Source organism: Enhydra lutris, unplaced genomic scaffold, assembly GCF_002288905.1.
Source record: "Enhydra lutris kenyoni isolate GAN:26980312 unplaced genomic scaffold, ASM228890v2 scaffoldscaffold54, whole genome shotgun sequence".
In the NCBI taxonomy this organism is placed as follows: Eukaryota; Metazoa; Chordata; class Mammalia; order Carnivora; family Mustelidae; genus Enhydra; species Enhydra lutris.
The window spans coordinates 6,212,835-6,230,292 of NW_019154138.1; the positions used below are offsets into that span (position 1 = coordinate 6,212,835).

The following is a 17,458-nucleotide window of genomic DNA, read 5'->3' on the forward strand; positions in this document are numbered from 1 at the left end:
GCCAGACCACGTAATCTTTTGGTGATAATTTCTAAAAAACCTGCCTTACCCTGTACTGTTTTAATATACGGTCCCTTTAGTCCAGGAGCATCACCCACTGTAAATATGAGGAATGCTTATATTCATCCATCTTTTTTCTTATCATTTTTACTTTGATAATTGGTGATCCCTCCAGGTTATGAAAAATATAACACCATCCGAGCAGACCCAGCATTATGCTTCTTGGAAAGAGTGGGAAAACCTGATGAGAAAGCAGTCGCTGCGGAACAGAGGGCAAATGATTATATGGATGGGTATGTGCACTTCGGGGGCTTGATTTCTCCGTATATCTCTATCAACAGCAGTATGTTCTGTTGCTTATGTGTATCTTTAAATAATATAGTAGTGGGGCACCTGGGTGGCTCAGTCGTTAGGTGTCTGCCTTCGGCTCAGGTCATGATCCTGGGGTCCTGCTTCTTCCTCTCCCACTCCCCCTGCTTGTGTTCCCTCTCTCGCCATGTCTTTCTCTGTCAAGTGAATAAATAAAATCTAAAAAGAAAGAAAAAGTAGTAGTAAGGGAATTGGAATTTATAATCTAAGACTTAATGAAACTCTAGTAAGTTAGTGTTTATCCAATGGTGTGATCAAGAAAAAGACTCCACCTGCCCCATACCCATCCTTGTGGTGAGTCCTTCATTTTTCTGTTCTTAATAGTCATGGCCGTTAAAGCCACACAGTTCTAAGGGCATTAGAGGGAAGAAGACAAAGAATATTACAATTGAAGAGAAATGGGATGTTCATTGTAAGTGTTGTAAGGTCTTTACTATCTTTGTTTTCTTACCAAAAGGGAAAAGTAGGGGACTGGGTTGAGGTTAACATTACCACACTTAAAAGCGAGCTTGGTAGTAAGAGTCCATTAGAAGCAGGTTTCTTCTGACTTGCCATATAACGTCTTCATGCTATGACTTGGGGTCCTCAAGTTAACGAACAGAAATTTCAGTCTGAAAACATGCTAAAAAGTCCTTCCAACAAGACCCCATTTGTCCTTGCAGGAGAAATCTTAAGTCCCGTCCAATAATCGTAGCATCTGTTGGTATTTTAACAGGGATGTGGAAGATCCAGAATACAAACCCGCCCCAGCTCTCTTTAAAGATGATATAGAGGTATGCTTCGGATCCAGCTCTAAAGTCCTCGTTTCTGGTTACTCCATGGTTTCCTTTGTGTGTTCTTCCGTCATATGTTTTTCCTTATACACAATTCTGCTCTTCAGAAGGTTAGCTAGGTTAGTGATCTGCTGACAGTCATCACAAGCAGTCCTTCAGAGTATGCCTGATCTCCCTTCTAGACACACGGGAGGCCAGGTGGACATGTGCATGAAATGGAGCCTGCCCACATGCTGCACCACTAGGAGCTAGTACACAGGGTCGGGGACAAAACCCGGAAACCAAGGGAGAAGTAGACACTGAAAGTACCCAGCAACAGATAGAAACTAGACCTACATAAAGGGTTAAAAATAGAGGGTAGAGCCTAGAGGAATTCTGAGCTGCTAACGCATAGTTCTGAGTGTTCTGCTTGTAGAAAGTCAAAAGGAAGAGGCTGAGTTGGGTGAAAATACTCTGTGGCATGGGGCAAGGATGTGAAAAGGGATGAGGGATTCTATAATACGAGAGCATAGGAAAGCACTAGACGGTGCTGTAACTATCAGGTAGGGTGTGCTGGTCTTGGTGGCCAAAGGGCTTCAATATCGATCCCTGTATGAGGACTAGAGAGGGTTCGGGCCAGTGTGTGGCAGTGAGAATGGAGATCCTGCGTACAATGAGAACCCCCAGAGAGCAGTACTCTCTGACAAACAGCCTAGGGCAACAGCGAGGAACTTTACCTGCAGATAGGGACTGGCTAGGGAAAAAATTGTTTCCCCTGAGAAATCATAGCTATAGGCGTGCTTTCTCTTGAGCTTACAGTTGATTCTTTTACATCATTTGCGTGGACCAGGAACTCTCGAACCAAAATGTAATTATAGAAAAGGTCCCAGGCTAGTAATAACCCTGAGGTATCTAGTAGAAACGAAAAGAAAAAGAATTGTGGAAGAAACAGCATCAGCGTAGACCATACTTGAGTCCTAAAGGTAAAAGCCGTCCATGAAATGAGGTCAAAATCCAAAAATTTAAATATGAGGAACAATCTACCATGAGTGAATGTTAACAAACAAAAACCAAGATTAGACCTCTAAGAACCTCTGATGGCGAGCTATTAAAATAGAAAATAAGTAAATTTTTAAATGGTTAAAGACATTAAAGATCCAAGAACAAAAGAAAGATATATGACTTTAAAAGTCGAGGGATATATGAAAAAACGATTTTGTGTAACATTGGAAGTGGAAAATACAGTCATTGAAAATTAAAACTCAACAACTAGGTTAAACATTGAGCTGGGGAAGCAGATTAGACACAGATCTTGAGAGAAGAAATGATTTAGAAAGCAGATTTGAGGAAAGGATCTATAATGTAGCATGACGGCTCAGTTTAGCCCAGTCAGGAGAGAGAAACCACATAGTCCATTGAATAGGGAAAGTTCAATGTAAAGAATTATTGACTCTAGTAGGGGGACTGAAATGAGGACTAGCCACTGTGCTTAGGGCTGTCAGAGCAGCCAAGGAAGAGCCCTGTCCCTGGCAGGGCTGAGATGCTGTTTTGGTTTTTTTGTTGTTGTTGTTGGTGGTGGTTTTTTTGGGTTTTTTTTTTTTTTTTTTTTTTTTTTTTTGAGAGGGCATGGCTACACCTCGTTGGATGGCAGAACAGTTACTGGGATGCGCTGCCGGCACAACTTGCTGGAAATCCACCCTCCAGGGTTGCTAAGGGAGCTTTTCCTGGGGAAATGTCTCACAGAAGGAACTCAACTGAGGCCAAGGCTACTAGGGAAAGCTGCTGGCCAGCAGGCATGTAAAGAAGCTGCTGGAACTGCAGAGGTGGGCGCTGGGGAGGCTCCCTGGGGAGGCTTCTGTGCTGTGGGAGCTAAACCAGGGAGGAGTTCACCCAAGCCAGAGAAGTAAAACCCTTTTCTTCCTGCCGTGCCTCTCTTGTTGCCACAACTGAGAAAGCTTAACATCATACTGGCTGGCAAAAAATAATATTTAAAGAGCCCAGATCCATTTTCTTAGAGCCAGTAAAAGGTATGGGAGGCAGTAAATCAATATGAAAAACTCTTTAGAGACGAAGAGGATGGCATAATAATGTCTGGCACATGTCTAATAGGTAGTCCAGAGGGAGAGACCAGAGAGATTAAGGGAGAAGACCTGCTCTGAGAGATAACGGCTGAGACGTTTTCAGGCTTAGAGACACAAATCTTGAGATTCAAGAAATAAAGTGAATCTTGACAGGGTTAACAAAATTAAATCCACTCCAAAAAAACATCCTGGTGAAATTACAGAATTCCAAACAAAGAGCAGATGTTAAAAGCAACCAGAAAAAAAAGACCCACTTACAAAGGGATGATGAGAATTCTAACTTCAGGCTTTTCTAAAACGACAAAAAATAGTAGTCATTGGAATAAAACTACTATTCCAAGTAGTGACTGTGTTTAGAGTAATGTTGGAATACCTGATTGGAGATGCTCTCTTGACAGATAAAAACAAGATATATAGTACAAGCAAACTGTTAAGGCTGAAAGAGAAAAGATTTGCAGGTTGTCTGATAATCAAATATAAGAATGAATAAGCTACAAGAGTTGGTATATAGAACAAAAACAAAAATGAAAAACCTGTTATCAATAAAACCTAGGGTGTATTTGCGATTAGAGGAAGGATGGAGGAAAAGCACCTGGCCTAAGCATGATCATGGAAGGGGAAAGTTTTAGTGGAAAATAAGTGGACTGAAGTGTACAAGGCAATAGAGAAGTGTAAAAGGGTGGGGATTAAGAACAATATATTAATTTTTTTTATTTTATTTTTTTTTTGCGCTAAATACATCATTAAAAATTCTGTTGCAAATAGTTCTCTGTTACTATTAAGAAGCTTGGTTCCCTTTGCGTCTTTAATGTATCGTGACCCAATCACCCTATGACAAATTTCTGTTTTCTTTTAAAAGGATGATGTGTCTTCACCAGGAGATCTTGTTATAGCAGATGGAGGTAAATTGCATTTCTCTCTTTTTACTTAGTGGAAACTCGCATTCTCAGGATACCATGAAATCGATAAACTATTATGCTTCTATGATGTTTTAGATGTGTATGAAATTTTTATTGAAGACCATCATAATCTTTATGGGACACACTAGTTGACTTGGAATTTAACAGTATTTTTAGTTGCAGATCTTTATGCCACGACTCACTGAGCTTTTACGGAATCAAAGCTTTGATGATTTTATGGCGTGATTATTAAACTTATGTATCAGATTTCATCATTAACATGTTGATTCAGTAATCCATTCAACAGCTTATTAGTTCCATATTAGGAATCATATTAGGAACCAGCCTTTCTTACACCCCTCTTTTGCATAGCCTTGCTTTACAGGGTCTTGCTTCTACTTCCTTCTGATTATCAAGCTAGAAACAGGCTGTCGCCAGAGTACACTCACTCACTCCCAGCTAACACCCAAGTGGAATAGGGCCTCATCCTTTCATAGTTTGACTAGGAAGGAAGGAGTAGTATTTGCTTAGCATGAATGATTACCACTTAATTATGGTATATGTAATTATAAGATTATACCCTGGAAATAGAGAGCTAGATCCTCTACTTTATTATGTGAATAAAAGCTTAAAACTGATAGCATTGTCATAGGGAATATTTTATAATATATGTTCCTCACTAATGACCTTTAAAATTGTTTTGATTCTCACATAAATGGAGATAAATTTAATATAGAAGGTGGCTTTAATTAAGAGTTTACAGTTTTCAACTTCTCAGGGATTTCATTTGACCTTTAATTTGTCTAAATGTAAGGCATTTGAATATTTGCTAGCCAGTGAAATGTATCAGACCTGGAAATGCAGGAGTTGTGTTTCCTGTGTAAGGGATATTCAGTAGATACTATATGGTTCTTTAGTGCCCTGTGACTTACTTACTTTGAGCTGCTCTTCAAGTTTGTTGTAATGTTTTTAGAGCTGTAGTTAAAAGAAAACTTTTTTATAATGAGAGGTTTGGCTTGTGTGGGTTTTTCCCCAAATACTCAGGTGGAAAGAAAAAGATTTTAAGTAAGGGAATTTTGCTGTTTTTATGAGTTTCATTTCAGTATCTATTTAGTCTTCGGGGGCGGGGTTGTTTTTGGTTTTCAGCTGGGTTTTTTTAATTATTATTGACATGAGTTTCTTTAAATGTAGATGGTCAGCTGATGGAAGGTGATAAAATTTATTGGCCGACTCAGTCAGCTTTAACTACTCGTTTGAGGCGTCTCATCACTGCATATCAGCGTACTAATAAAAACAGACAAATCCAGCAGATACAGCCTACTTTCTCAGTGCCTGCCAGTGTAATGCAGCCTCTTTACGAAGAAGCCACCCTCAATCCTAAAATGGCAGCCAAGATAGAAAGACAGCAGAGGTAAGACAATAGCACTAAATTTTTAGTATTAGTATAATTGTATAAATATAGTTATTCATTCAGAAGGCTGTTAGAGTGTGAATATCTCATTTTGTGAAAAACACATATAGGGAGAGAAGTTGGTCAAAGCAAAGTGTTTTATGCATGCACACACATGTATACAACAAATAGGGTCAAAGATTATTGCATTTTATAGCTCCTGGCCATGCTTCATATTCAGTCATTATTTTGTCATGCTTACGAACAGGGAGTTATTTAAAAAATGAAGTTGCAGGGGCGCCTGGGTGGCTCAGTCAGTTAAGCGGCTACCTTCGGCTCAGGTCATGATCCCAGGGTCCTGGGATCGAGCCCCACATCAGGCTCCCAGCTCAGCAGAAAGCCTGCTTCTCCCTCTCCCTCTGCTTGCTGCTCTGTCTACTTGTGCTCTCTCTGTGTCTGTCAAATAAATAAATAAATAATATCTTTTAAAAAAAAAAAATGAATGGGGGGCGCCTGGGTGGCTCAGTGGGTTAAAGCCTCTGCCTTCGGCTCAGGTCATGGTCCCAGGGTCCTGAGATCAAGCCCCACATCGGGCTCTCTGCTCAGCAGGGAGCCTGCTTCCTCCTCTCTCTCTCTCTGCCTGCCTCTCTGCCTACTTGTTATCTCTCTCTCTGTCAAATAAATAAATAAAATCTTCAAAAAAAAAAATGAAGTTGCAAAGCAAACTCAAGAATTAAATTATTAATAAAGCATACATTTAAATTACATGAAATAAAGTTCATTCTACCTTATTTTTACATTATGACATTTATGAAATAGAAGAATGTATGAAAGACAAGTCCATTTATGCTTTATACAGAGGCTGAAGCCTTGGAACTACTGATATCAAAGGGGAACAAATGTAGACATTTTTTGCAAGAGAACTTGTTAAGAAGACAGGCACACTTCTTCCTCCCAAAAGCTTTAACTTCTCAAAAAGGATAGAGAATGTTGAAAAGAATAACAATGTTCTGAAATAACCTGGCCTCCATGTTAAGCCTGGGTCCTTGGATGTTCTCTGGAAAATACATCATTTTTCTTTTGTATTATTTGCAACACATTCATTGTAACCAGAATTTAGTTAGTCTGAAACTTAAGATTTTTAAATGCCCTAGACATAATCTTCTTCAAATACTACCACCTCAGCAAATACACTATTTCAGTTATCTATAATTGCGTAATAGCCGCCACCCCAAAATGGTGACTTAAACATGGGTTGTTTATTTCTCAGGATTCTGTGGGTTGACCGGGTGGTTCTTCTGCTCCCCGTGGTGTTGGTGGGCCAGACGGAGAAAGTGGCCTCGCCCACATGGCTGGCAGTCGGCCCTGGGAGCTTGAATAAGGAAGCATTCCCAGTGGCAAAGGCAGAAGAAACTGGGATTTCTTAAGGCCTAGCCTCAGGGTTACAAAGTGTTACTTGTGCCACATTCTGTGGGTCAAAAAAAGACACAGGGCCAACCAAGATTAAAGGGAGAGGGAAACAGATTGCGTGGGAAGAGTGGCAGGGAATTCATGGCCATCTTTAACCTCCCACATGCATTTTCCCTTGGCTGGTGGGTTCTGGATTAATCTTCCTAAAATCTAGCTTTGTCATGATAGTCCATGGTTCCTTATTTACTACAGGTATGAAGTTTGTTTTTAAGCTTTAGTTTAAGAGTCTCTTCAGTTTCAGCGTCGCCATGCATTTCTAATTCTATACGGTACTGTTCCCTCGGCCATAATGTCCTATGTATTCTTGACTCAGTACCTAGCTGATATTGTTCCTATCACCTGGGACACCCTTTTTCCTACTCCTTACTCCAAACCTAACCTCTCCTTCAGAGCTCAATATCTATCCTATCTCTTCTAATAATTTTTTCCTCAACCAGTCCAGCTCACAGTATTCTTGTTTCCTGCACTCAGATAGCACTTATCCAAGTAAACTACACATTGTCACACTAATATGAAATGTTGTTAAGGACATTGATCTTTGCCTTTCTATGTCTTGTCTTTCTAAGTTATAAATTCTTTGATGGTGGACACTGTGTCACATTTCTGTGTGTCCTGTGTAATCTTTTAATCCATCTTTTGTATTCTGTTCCTACTTTTGCCCCCCAGATGCAAGTTTCTTACGATTTGACTGGTTTCCCAGGCTCTTTTTACATCAGTATTACATTAATCTTCTTAAGGTAGCCCTATGATGAAAACAACCTGTTGATGTTTTTCAAAGGTGTCATACATTCTTTCTCGTTCACACAATTCCATAACTTAACCAGGAAAAAGTGTCCATAAATTAGACTGGGTTTGGAGATCTTTGGTGTGTGAGGATAATATTACCCTCTTAAAGCTGAACAGAGACTGTTTTTAGCCAAGTATATGGAGTGTTTCATGATCTGACCCCAACTCTATCTCCTTCTGTCCCCAATAGGAGCCATATCCTTGTCAATCTGGAATGCTCATCATACGCCCAAAATGCAGATTACTTCCTGCTTTGCTTATACTGTGAGCTCTTCCTAGAATTCCCAAGCTCATCTTTGCTTTGTTCCATCTTATAAGCCACTTACTTCTGTGATGCTTTCTTCATCACTCTAGTCTGAAGTGGTCCTCCCGTCTTCTATGCTCTCCTAAAATTCTTGGTTTCTATAACACGTACAACTATAACCTACTACCTTATACTAGAAATGTCTTTGAAATGTTTTATCTTTTCCCTAAAGGTAGGGTCATTGTGTCTTACATAATCTTGTATCCCCTGCATATTTTCTTACAGAGTAGATGTGCAAAAAACTGTTATTACCTGAAGGAAAAGAAGCATGGTTGCATAGATGAGTCAGCTAGCATTTTTTTTAAACAATTTATTTATTTGAGAGACAGAGAGAGTGTGAACGCACGAGTAGGGGAAGGAGCAGAGGGAGAGACTACCCAAGGAGACTTCTGTGGAGCAAAGAGCCCAACATGGGGCTCAATCCCATGAGCCATGGGATCAGGACCTGAGCCTAATCTAAGAGTCGTATGCTTAACTGACTGAGCCACCCGGGCACCCCTCAACTAGCATTTTTAAATGTATATGCAAGACAGTATCCTGCACTTAATCCTTTAAAGTGTTAGATACTTGAAATGTTTTTAATTTTATTATAGTCATTACAGTCAGCATTAATAAATATTTTAGTAACCACTGTGACTTTTTCTTTAATCTGACTCAAAATAGATGGACAAGAAGAGAAGAAGCTGACTTTTATAGAGTAGTGTCTACATTTGGAGTGGTATTTGACCCTGATAGAGGCCAATTTGATTGGACAAAATTTAGAGCTATGGCTAGGCTGCATAAGAAAACCGATGATAGCTTGGAGAAGTATTTGTACGCGTTCATGTCTATGTGTCGGAGGGTTTGTCGTCTTCCTTCCAAAGAAGGTAGGTATAAAATTTCTGTCTTTCCTGGTTTGGGTCAAAGAAGCAAAAAGTACTAAAATTCAGAAATCTCCAACTTGTTTATTTCTGCACTAATTCAGAACATCAGTAATTTTTCAGAATTGTAAATAAACTATGTTCAAAGATCTCCCTGTTTGTAAATCCTGCTATTAAAATGAGATCTAAAAAGAATAAAGTTATATATACCCTTAGTTTTGAGGAATGGCCAGTGCTTATTCAGTATTAGACTGATGATCGGGGGAGGTAGTTATGATACGGTAGTTTTTAGTCCATCTGCTAGGAACTATGTTGGAGGGCTTATTTACATGAATAATCTTGTAAGGAATGAGGCCTCCGCTTAAAGAACATTTTAAAGAGTTTTAGTAGGGGGGAGAAAAAAATCACCCAGAGCCTTAAAAAAAAAAAGAACTAATCAGATGGGCTGATACTCAGCCAAGGCCCTGTTCCGGGGTGAATTTCATTGTCTTCAAAGCCCAGAAAAATAACTCATCCTGTCAGCAACTCCTCTTGATGATGCTGCTATAAGCCACTGTCTCCATTCTTTGTTGAATATGATTTCTGACTGCTAAACCCAGTGGCTTCCTACTCCTATTTCATAGTAAAAATATAAATGGCTAATAAAAGGACGTAAATTTCACGTGAGTTTGTTTGCTTGTTTTAGTTTTACGTCCTAACAGATCTGCTGTCGGTTGGCTGAATAGAGTAGCCCATTACTTGATTACCCAAATATCAGATGATTCAGAGGAGAGTTTGGTCTACTTAGATATCTTCGTAAGACTAGCAATGGGTTTAAAAAGACAGATAAAGCAAAGTATTGTTTTATTCTATTATTTATGATTGCCAAGAGGCCCTCATTTCTTTTTTTATTTTTTTAATTCCCATCAACACTGCAAAATGCAGTGAATAAATTAACCACTTTGGACTCCAGTTTTAAAACAAAAAGGAAGAGTTAATTACTAAATAATGATTGAAAACATAGTATTTTCCTGTTGGAAATGGAAGTGAAGTTTTACTTAGATCAGTTTTCCAAACTTCCTCAGGTCATAGAGCCCTCACTATCTCTAATTTTTCGCAACACCTGAGGCCAAAAGTTCTGTTTAATGAATAATTAGATCCAAACAACTTAATAAGTATTTATGTCCAACAGTCTAGTGATTGTTTGAAAACATAATATAAATTGAAGGAAAAAATACTACTTTTCTTTCTTAAATAGCCACACTTACTTATCAATGAGATGTGTACACCTACAGGCACCATACATCTCTCAAACCTTGGAGTAGAATGGATACTCCCACTCTTGTTTCCTGTTCCATTACTTTTTTTTTTTTAAACTTTTTATTTTGAACTACTTTTAGACTTTCAGAAAAGTTGCAAAAACCTATAGAAGTTTCCATGTATCTCTAACCTTGCCTCTTGCATGACTAATTATAGTATCATTATCAGACCAAGAAATTAACATTAGTCCAATGGCATTACCTAAACTGTAAAACTGGTCAGATCTTACCAGTTTGTCCACTGATGTCCTTTTTTGTTCCAGGATCCCACATTCTGTTTAGTTGGTCTTCTCCCTTAGCCTCCTATAGTCTAAAAGAGACCCTCAGTTTTTCTTGTCTTTCATGGCTCTGATACCTTAGAAAAATACTGACCAGTTATTTTGCCACAAATCCCCCAATTTGGATTTGTCTTATGTTTTCATGTGGTTGCAACACACAAGTGGTGTGTCCTTCTCAGAAAGTACCATGGGTTCAGAATGTCAGAATGTCCAACACTGGTGGTGTTTCCTTCGATCGCTCGGTTACAGTAGTTTTTGCCGTTTCTCCAGTGTAAAATCACTACCTTTTCCCCTGCAGTTAAAAGGTATCTTGAGATACTTTGAGACCACACAAATCCTGTTTCTCCTCAAATTTTTCACCCATTGACTTAAGTATCCATGAGTAGGTCCTTGTGTGTAACAGTTTTTACTGTGGAATTCTCCTGCAAGCAAGGACTGTTGCTTCCGTTTCATCCGCTGTTCAATTACTTATTCATAGCAGAATGGACTCGGGTATTTATTTTGTCCTACAGGTTATAACCCAGTACTCTCATTATTTTGATGCTCAAATTGTATGAGCTCCTTTTAGTGACCCCTGCATTATTTCAACAAACCCTTATCTTTTCTTGAATATTTCTAAATGGCCAGTATCTCCACCCACAAAGATATAACCCCATCAGAAGGAAGAGCACAAGATCTAATGTTGAAACTGAACCAGCTCAAGCCATTACTTCACATGGCATTTGACGATGTTCCTACATTTCCCTCAAATTTTAAGAAAGCCTTTGGTGTTCCTGTGAGTTCTAATGCACTGAGTTACTTGGTGCAGCTAGGGATATGTGGACTTCGGTTTGTTTATGGGGTAGGATTTAACAGTTTTCATTTGTATTTATAAATGAGTTCAGGTAAGTGTTTTTTCTCTTTGATTAAGACACAGATTAGTAAAGACCGCTCCTAAGGGATTTCTTAAATTCTTATATTCACATACTTCTAAAAAATGTTATGTTTTACTTACTTTCAGAAGATCCAGTGTTACATATTATATGTATGGATTTGGGCACTTGTTTTTAAAATTTCTATTTTTCCTCGTTTAAAAATATTAAAAAGAAATTCTGGAAACTACACAATGATACTGAGTAGAGGTACATTTTAGAAGTTGCATTATTTGTTCTAACTCCATAGCAAAGTGTTTTTGAGGTTAATGTTTTTGTTTTCGTTTTAACATAGAATTGGTGGATCCAAATATTTTTATCCAGCCAATCACAGAAGAACGTGCTTCTAGGACTTTGTACCGTATTGAACTTCTAAGGAAAGTACGGGAACAGGCCCTTCGGCACCCACAACTGTTTGAACGCTTGAAGCTTTGCCATCCAAATCCAGACTTACCAGTCTGGTGGGAATGTGGCCCTCATGATAGGGACTTGCTCATTGGAGCTGCTAAACACGGGGTGAGCCGAACAGACTATCACATTCTTCGTGATCCTGAACTCTCCTTTATGGCAGCTCAAAGGAACTACAGTCAAAGTAAGATGGCTCATTCGAGGACTTCTACCCCACTTTTACAGCAATATCAAGTAGCACTTTCTGCTTCTCCTCTTACCTCTCTACCTAGGCTCCTAGATGCTAAAGGTATTATTCTAGAGGATATGAAAGTTAAAAGTGAAAATCTTAAAGAGGAGCCTCAGTCTTCTGAAGAAGAATCTATGTCTTCTGAGGAAACCAGGACACTAATAAAGTCTGAGCCTGTAAGTCCAAAGAACGGTGTTTTACCGCAGGCCACTGGAGACCAGAAATCTGGTGGAAAAGGTGAAACAGACAGACGCATGGTTGCAGCCAGAACAGAACCCCTCACTCCAAACCCAGCTTCTAAGAAACAGCGAGTCCACAAAAGAGGATCCGAATCTAGTTCTGAGTCTGACTCTGATTCTGAGAGATCATCCTGTTCTTCCAGATCATCTTCTTCCTCGTCTTCCTCCTCCTCTTGCTCCCACTCTCGATCAGGCTCTAGTTCTTCCTCATCCTCCTCTTGTTCTTCAGCATCGTCTTCATCCTCATCCTCATCCTCTTCCTCATCATCCTCCTCCTCATCTTCATCAGAAGAAAGTGACAGTGAAGAAGAAGAAGTCCAAAAGCGAGGTATATGCATAAAGTGCTTTTGCTATTTTAAGACATTTCAAGTGAAAATGAAAAGCGTTTGGTTCAGATAACTTAAGCTTGTTTAAAACTGTTGACTGCAATGTTGCATGTCCGGCTTTGCCTAGAGAAGCACGAGTGAGAAGGAAACTAGCATGACTAGTACACACTCCCTCTTCAGTGTTCAAGGCATTGCAAAATGGGGTAGTCAAACAGAAATTAGTCATTTTACACACTGATCTTACTTCTTTGTCATTACTTTCAATTTAGCGTTACATTTTTTTTCTGAACAAGTTGATCAGTGAACAAATCGGGATTATGTTCTCTAACCGCCACCAGGATTTTTAAGTTAAGCAGTCAGACCAGCAAGAGTATCCTAGGCCCCATTTGGCAGTTCTCTACTCAGAGCAGTATGGCATAGGTACTACAGCTCGCCCCCAGGGTTGTGTCAGGTGGCCCTCTCCTGAGTGTGCGTGCCACAGCCCACAGTTCATGTGCAGGGAAATGAGTTGACACTGAGGGGGTGCAGGACCCGGAGTCCCTTGTAACAACTCTAGAGACGTAAGTCTCAGGGTGGCCACAAGGATATGCCCCATCGTAGGAATCCCCTCCTTAGAGAACGTTAGTACACCCATCAGGTATTTAAATGGTCCCCAGTCCAAATACAATTGATCAGTCTGGAGTTTCTCTCTCTCCAGCAAGCAGACCTACAGAGTTTACTGAAGGTCACATTTTCATGCAAAAAGGGATGTTTTGTTAACCCTTTCTCCTCAAGCTCCTTAATGCCCTTATTTTGCTTGTGTGCTAATTTTTTAAACAATGAATACTTAATTGTATTTTAGGTGATTTAAACAATACTTAATTGTATTTTAGGTTAATTTTTTCCTTTTTTTTTTTTTTACCATTTGTTTTGACTTCTTTTTCCTTTTCAAATATATCTGAATATTTATATAAGTTTTGAAAAGTATATATAAACTTATTTTATGCAGTCTTTTTGAAACAGTTATTATTGTTCTTAGCAGAAGGTACCCCTCATGTGAAAGCCTATGATGAGGAGAGTGTCGCGTCACTGAGCACTACCCAGGACGAGACCCAGGATAGTTTCCAGATGAACAATGGGACGCCAGAATCCGCTTACATCTTACAAGGGGGATACATGCTAGCAGCTTCATATTGGCCAAAGGTAAATGAATACTGTCCTGCTGGAAGAGGTCATTTTTTGAGTATTTTTCTTGTTGCTTTAATGGTAGATAACTCTTCTCATATGGAATGATAGGTCACCATAAAACAGAGGGCCACATTTTGGTGTTAGCTTCAAAAGTATCAACTGCTGTCATCAAGTAAATAGGTGTACTTGAATGTGTGTGTTTCTCAGCCTAACCTTAGAATGTTTAGAATACGAGATAATGAACACTTAGATTCACGTACAAGTTATGAAATAGGTGCTTTGAGCTGAGTCTCCTCAGAAAAATTTATCATAGTCATTGGTGACTTGGGAAAAAAGTTCACTTAGGTACGTAGGCTTTCAGTGGTAGAAGTTCAGGTTGGATTCATACAATTCTTTCAGTATGTGGCTAGACTAGAACAAGAGTACTTACCTTTAGGAGAACTCTACTCTCATCTAGTTCTGAGTCATTTGAATTTTTACAAAGAACCTGTATTGTATAGTTATAAAAATAACAGAAGACTATCTCTATCATAAACATTTTTGAACTCCGGTGAAAATTTGTACTTGAATTCTTACAGAATTATGATATGGGTGTGCAAATATGTATACATACCGAATGCACGTATGTTGTACCAGGGTTAAATCCATCAAGGCCCTGAGCCATTTCGTCTCCAATGGTCTGGCCTGGTTGCTAAAATCACACTCTGATGTGGCATGCTCTTCCAGGACCGCGTGATGATCAACCGGCTGGACAGTATTTGTCAAACAGTGCTGAAAGGGAAGTGGCCTTCAGCTCGAAGAAGTTACGATGCCAACACAGTGGCTTCTTTCTATACCACAAAACTGCTGGACAGTCCTGGCGCGGCTACAGAATACAGTGAACCCGGTGTACCCACTCCCCCAGGTGCCGGTGTTAAAGAAGAACACGATCCGTCAACACAGATGTCAAAGGTGAAGAAGCATGTACGAGAAAAGGAGTTTACAGTGAAAATCAAAGACGTATGTTTATTTTTATTGCCCTAGGACCCGATTGCGATTACGTGTGCAGCATGCTTTTTCTGCAAGTGGCTGCCTGCTCTCACTCTTACTTCCTTCACATACTTGTTTTCTGGTATTTGGATTGTTTTCTTTTTGATATCCAGGTTATTAAACTTGAATGTTCTACTAGAAGGATCATCATTTAATATGTTTCTCTACCTATACTTCTGAACATAGTCCTTCTGCCGATCAAGAATGCTTTTCTTAAACAGTCTGACAAATTCTAATTGTTTTGGTTCTTTTATATAATGTTTAAATGGTATGTCAGTGCACTTCCTCTTTTAAACATTTAGCATGCCCTGTTATCAGTAACATTTCATTTTTCGGTATGATTTTTGAACCTAAATGGATTACTCCGTGTGTAATACGCGGGTAACATCCTCTGAAATGTCATTTGAATAATGTACTTAGAGATGTGTGTCCGAAGCTGATCGTGTTATAAGGTACTAGTCACATGAACAGCTTTGTTTTGCTCAGACAAGTGTGTATGGTACCTGGATTTTTTTTTTTACGGTAGAAAACTTAATATTCATTATAGAAAGGAGTTTTTTTTTTTTTTTCTTTAGTTGGTTTCTGAATAAGGAGAGAAGTTAAGTAATGTTTCAGCATTTTTATTTCACTTTTTCTAAGTAAAAAAAAATTCTCTTAATAACTAAAATGAGTTTTTTAATTGTTTCTTTCTCGATAATGGTGTTTGTTAACAGGAAGGTGGTTTGAAGCTGACATTTCAGAAGCAAGGGCTTGCTCAGAAGAGACCACTGGACAGTGAAGACGGTGCTCTGGGACAACAGCAGTATCTGACTCGGCTCCGGGAGCTGCAGAGCGCGTCAGAGACCAGCCTCGCCAATTTCCCCACATCCACACCAGTATCAGGTGAGTGTGACGACAGTAACTGCCTAGGCGTGAAATACTCCTGTTGTCATTTCCAGACGCTCTCTTATTTATTTCTGTTTCTGTATATAATCTAATTTTAGATCTTTAGATCTTAATAAATACCTGTTGAGGCTTTTAATATAATATTTTAAAGCAGGGTGCAACTTTGTTTCAGGGTCCTAAATATTTGGCTGGAAATACTCTGTCAAGTCGTTTTATATGGATACAAGTTCAGACAGCAGCTCAAAATGAAAGCAGATAGTCAGTGTTAAAGGCAAACACCTAAATCACAAATTAGTGATGATTAGTAGAAGAAGTTAGAATGAGAAGTTCTAGAAAGACTTCAGTGATAGTGTAGTTCAGTCATCTACAGGATACAGGAATTGTTACAGCTAATCCCTGAAAGATAATACTTCATTCTCTTGGAATATTTGCAGGAAAAGATTGTGCTGACCTAAAACAGCCCTTTTTATTACTGGGCAGCTGGGATCATCACAAAATTCCTTCTTACTTGGAAGCAAATTCTGCCTGCAGTTGGTTTTTCTTAATGACCGAAATTCTGTCTTTATAAACGCATTGCAGAATCAGCCTATTCCCATGTCTCCATGATAGTCTTCACATTTTGAAAGCAATGATTGTATCTCCTCCTCTCAAATTGGGACTCTCTTCCAACATTTTGACACTTTGAATCAACAGTTTTTATTAAATACCAAATTGGAGCCATGAGTTGTGTGCTCTGTAGGCATTGAGGAATCAATAAGAAGCTTGTTTTGTTGATCTTGGTGTAACGTGCTTTAATTTGTCTGTGTCCCTTTTATAAGATGTGGTATCAAAAAATTGAGACTTTTACTCATGATCAGCTTAATCTTTAAAAAGTGCAAGGTGTTGGGGTGCCTGGGTGGCTCAGTGGGTTAAAGCCTCTGCCTTCAGCTCAGGTCACGATCCCAGGGTCCTGGGATCGAGCCCCACATCGGGCTCTCTGCTCTGGAGGGAGCCTGCTTCCTCCTCTCTCTCTCTGCCTGCCTCTCTGCCTACTTGTGATCTCTGTCTGTCAAATAAATAAATAAAATCTTTAAAAAAAAAAAAAAGTGCAAGTTGTTGATTAAAGCCCATTAATGACTTGAATTTCCATTATACCTTCCATATACATAAGGCTAAACAGTTTGTTTCAGTATTCTGCTAACTCTGGTTGCCATGCAGTACTTGGAAACATGTCAGAACTCCTGTTGTACACGTGCACGGTGTGTGGAACTCCTAGGACGGGGGAACATAATGCTTTATTATAAGTGTTAAATTGATAGCTATTCCCAATTGCTGCTACCGTGACTTTTTAATTATAAATTATGGGGCGCCTGGGTGGCTCAGTGGGTTGAGCCGCTGCCTTCGGCTCAGGTCATGATCTCAGAGTCCTGGGATCGAGCCCCGCATCGGGCTCTCTGCTCGGCAGGGAGCCTGCTTCCTCCTCTCTCTCTGCCTGCCTCTCTGCCTACTTGTGATCTCTCTGTCAAATAAATAAAATCTTTTAAAAAAAATTTAATTATAAATTATAATTAAATTATAAATTAGTATCATCATCATTACTTTGGTCTCTTACAGATTCATTAACCATTCGTTGTAATTCTCCAGTTACTAGACTTTGAGAGATGCGTAGCTTGCAGTTCAAATATGACCCAGCCCTGCTTCTGTCACTGAAGCGTAACTTCCCCAAACTGTGGTTTTCCTTGACGGTATTGTATTTAGGGGAGCTCTGATTTTTTTAGAAAAGGGCGGGGGAAGTGCC

General features: G+C 39.3%; 1 protein-coding gene across 6 annotated transcripts in view; it reads left to right on the forward strand.

The window, feature by feature from the left end:
• Positions 1 to 17,458, forward strand: part of LOC111157319 (chromodomain helicase DNA binding protein 9) — a 146,646-nt gene that overhangs the window by 110,882 nt on the left and 18,306 nt on the right. For 2 of the 6 annotated variants that reach the window (XM_022518623.1, XM_022518626.1), the window contains exons 25-33: positions 176 to 293; positions 1,085 to 1,142; positions 4,062 to 4,104; positions 5,293 to 5,512; positions 8,715 to 8,917; positions 11,694 to 12,602; positions 13,619 to 13,782; positions 14,494 to 14,766; positions 15,510 to 15,678. In XM_022518623.1, the coding sequence (XP_022374331.1) occupies positions 176 to 293; positions 1,085 to 1,142; positions 4,062 to 4,104; positions 5,293 to 5,512; positions 8,715 to 8,917; positions 11,694 to 12,602; positions 13,619 to 13,782; positions 14,494 to 14,766; positions 15,510 to 15,678 (2,157 nt within the window). The remainder of the gene's footprint in view (positions 1 to 175; positions 294 to 1,084; positions 1,143 to 4,061; positions 4,105 to 5,292; positions 5,513 to 8,714; positions 8,918 to 11,693; positions 12,603 to 13,618; positions 13,783 to 14,493; positions 14,767 to 15,509; positions 15,679 to 17,458) is intronic. The other 4 variants (XM_022518624.1, XM_022518628.1, XM_022518625.1 and 1 more) reach the window with 3 other exon arrangements.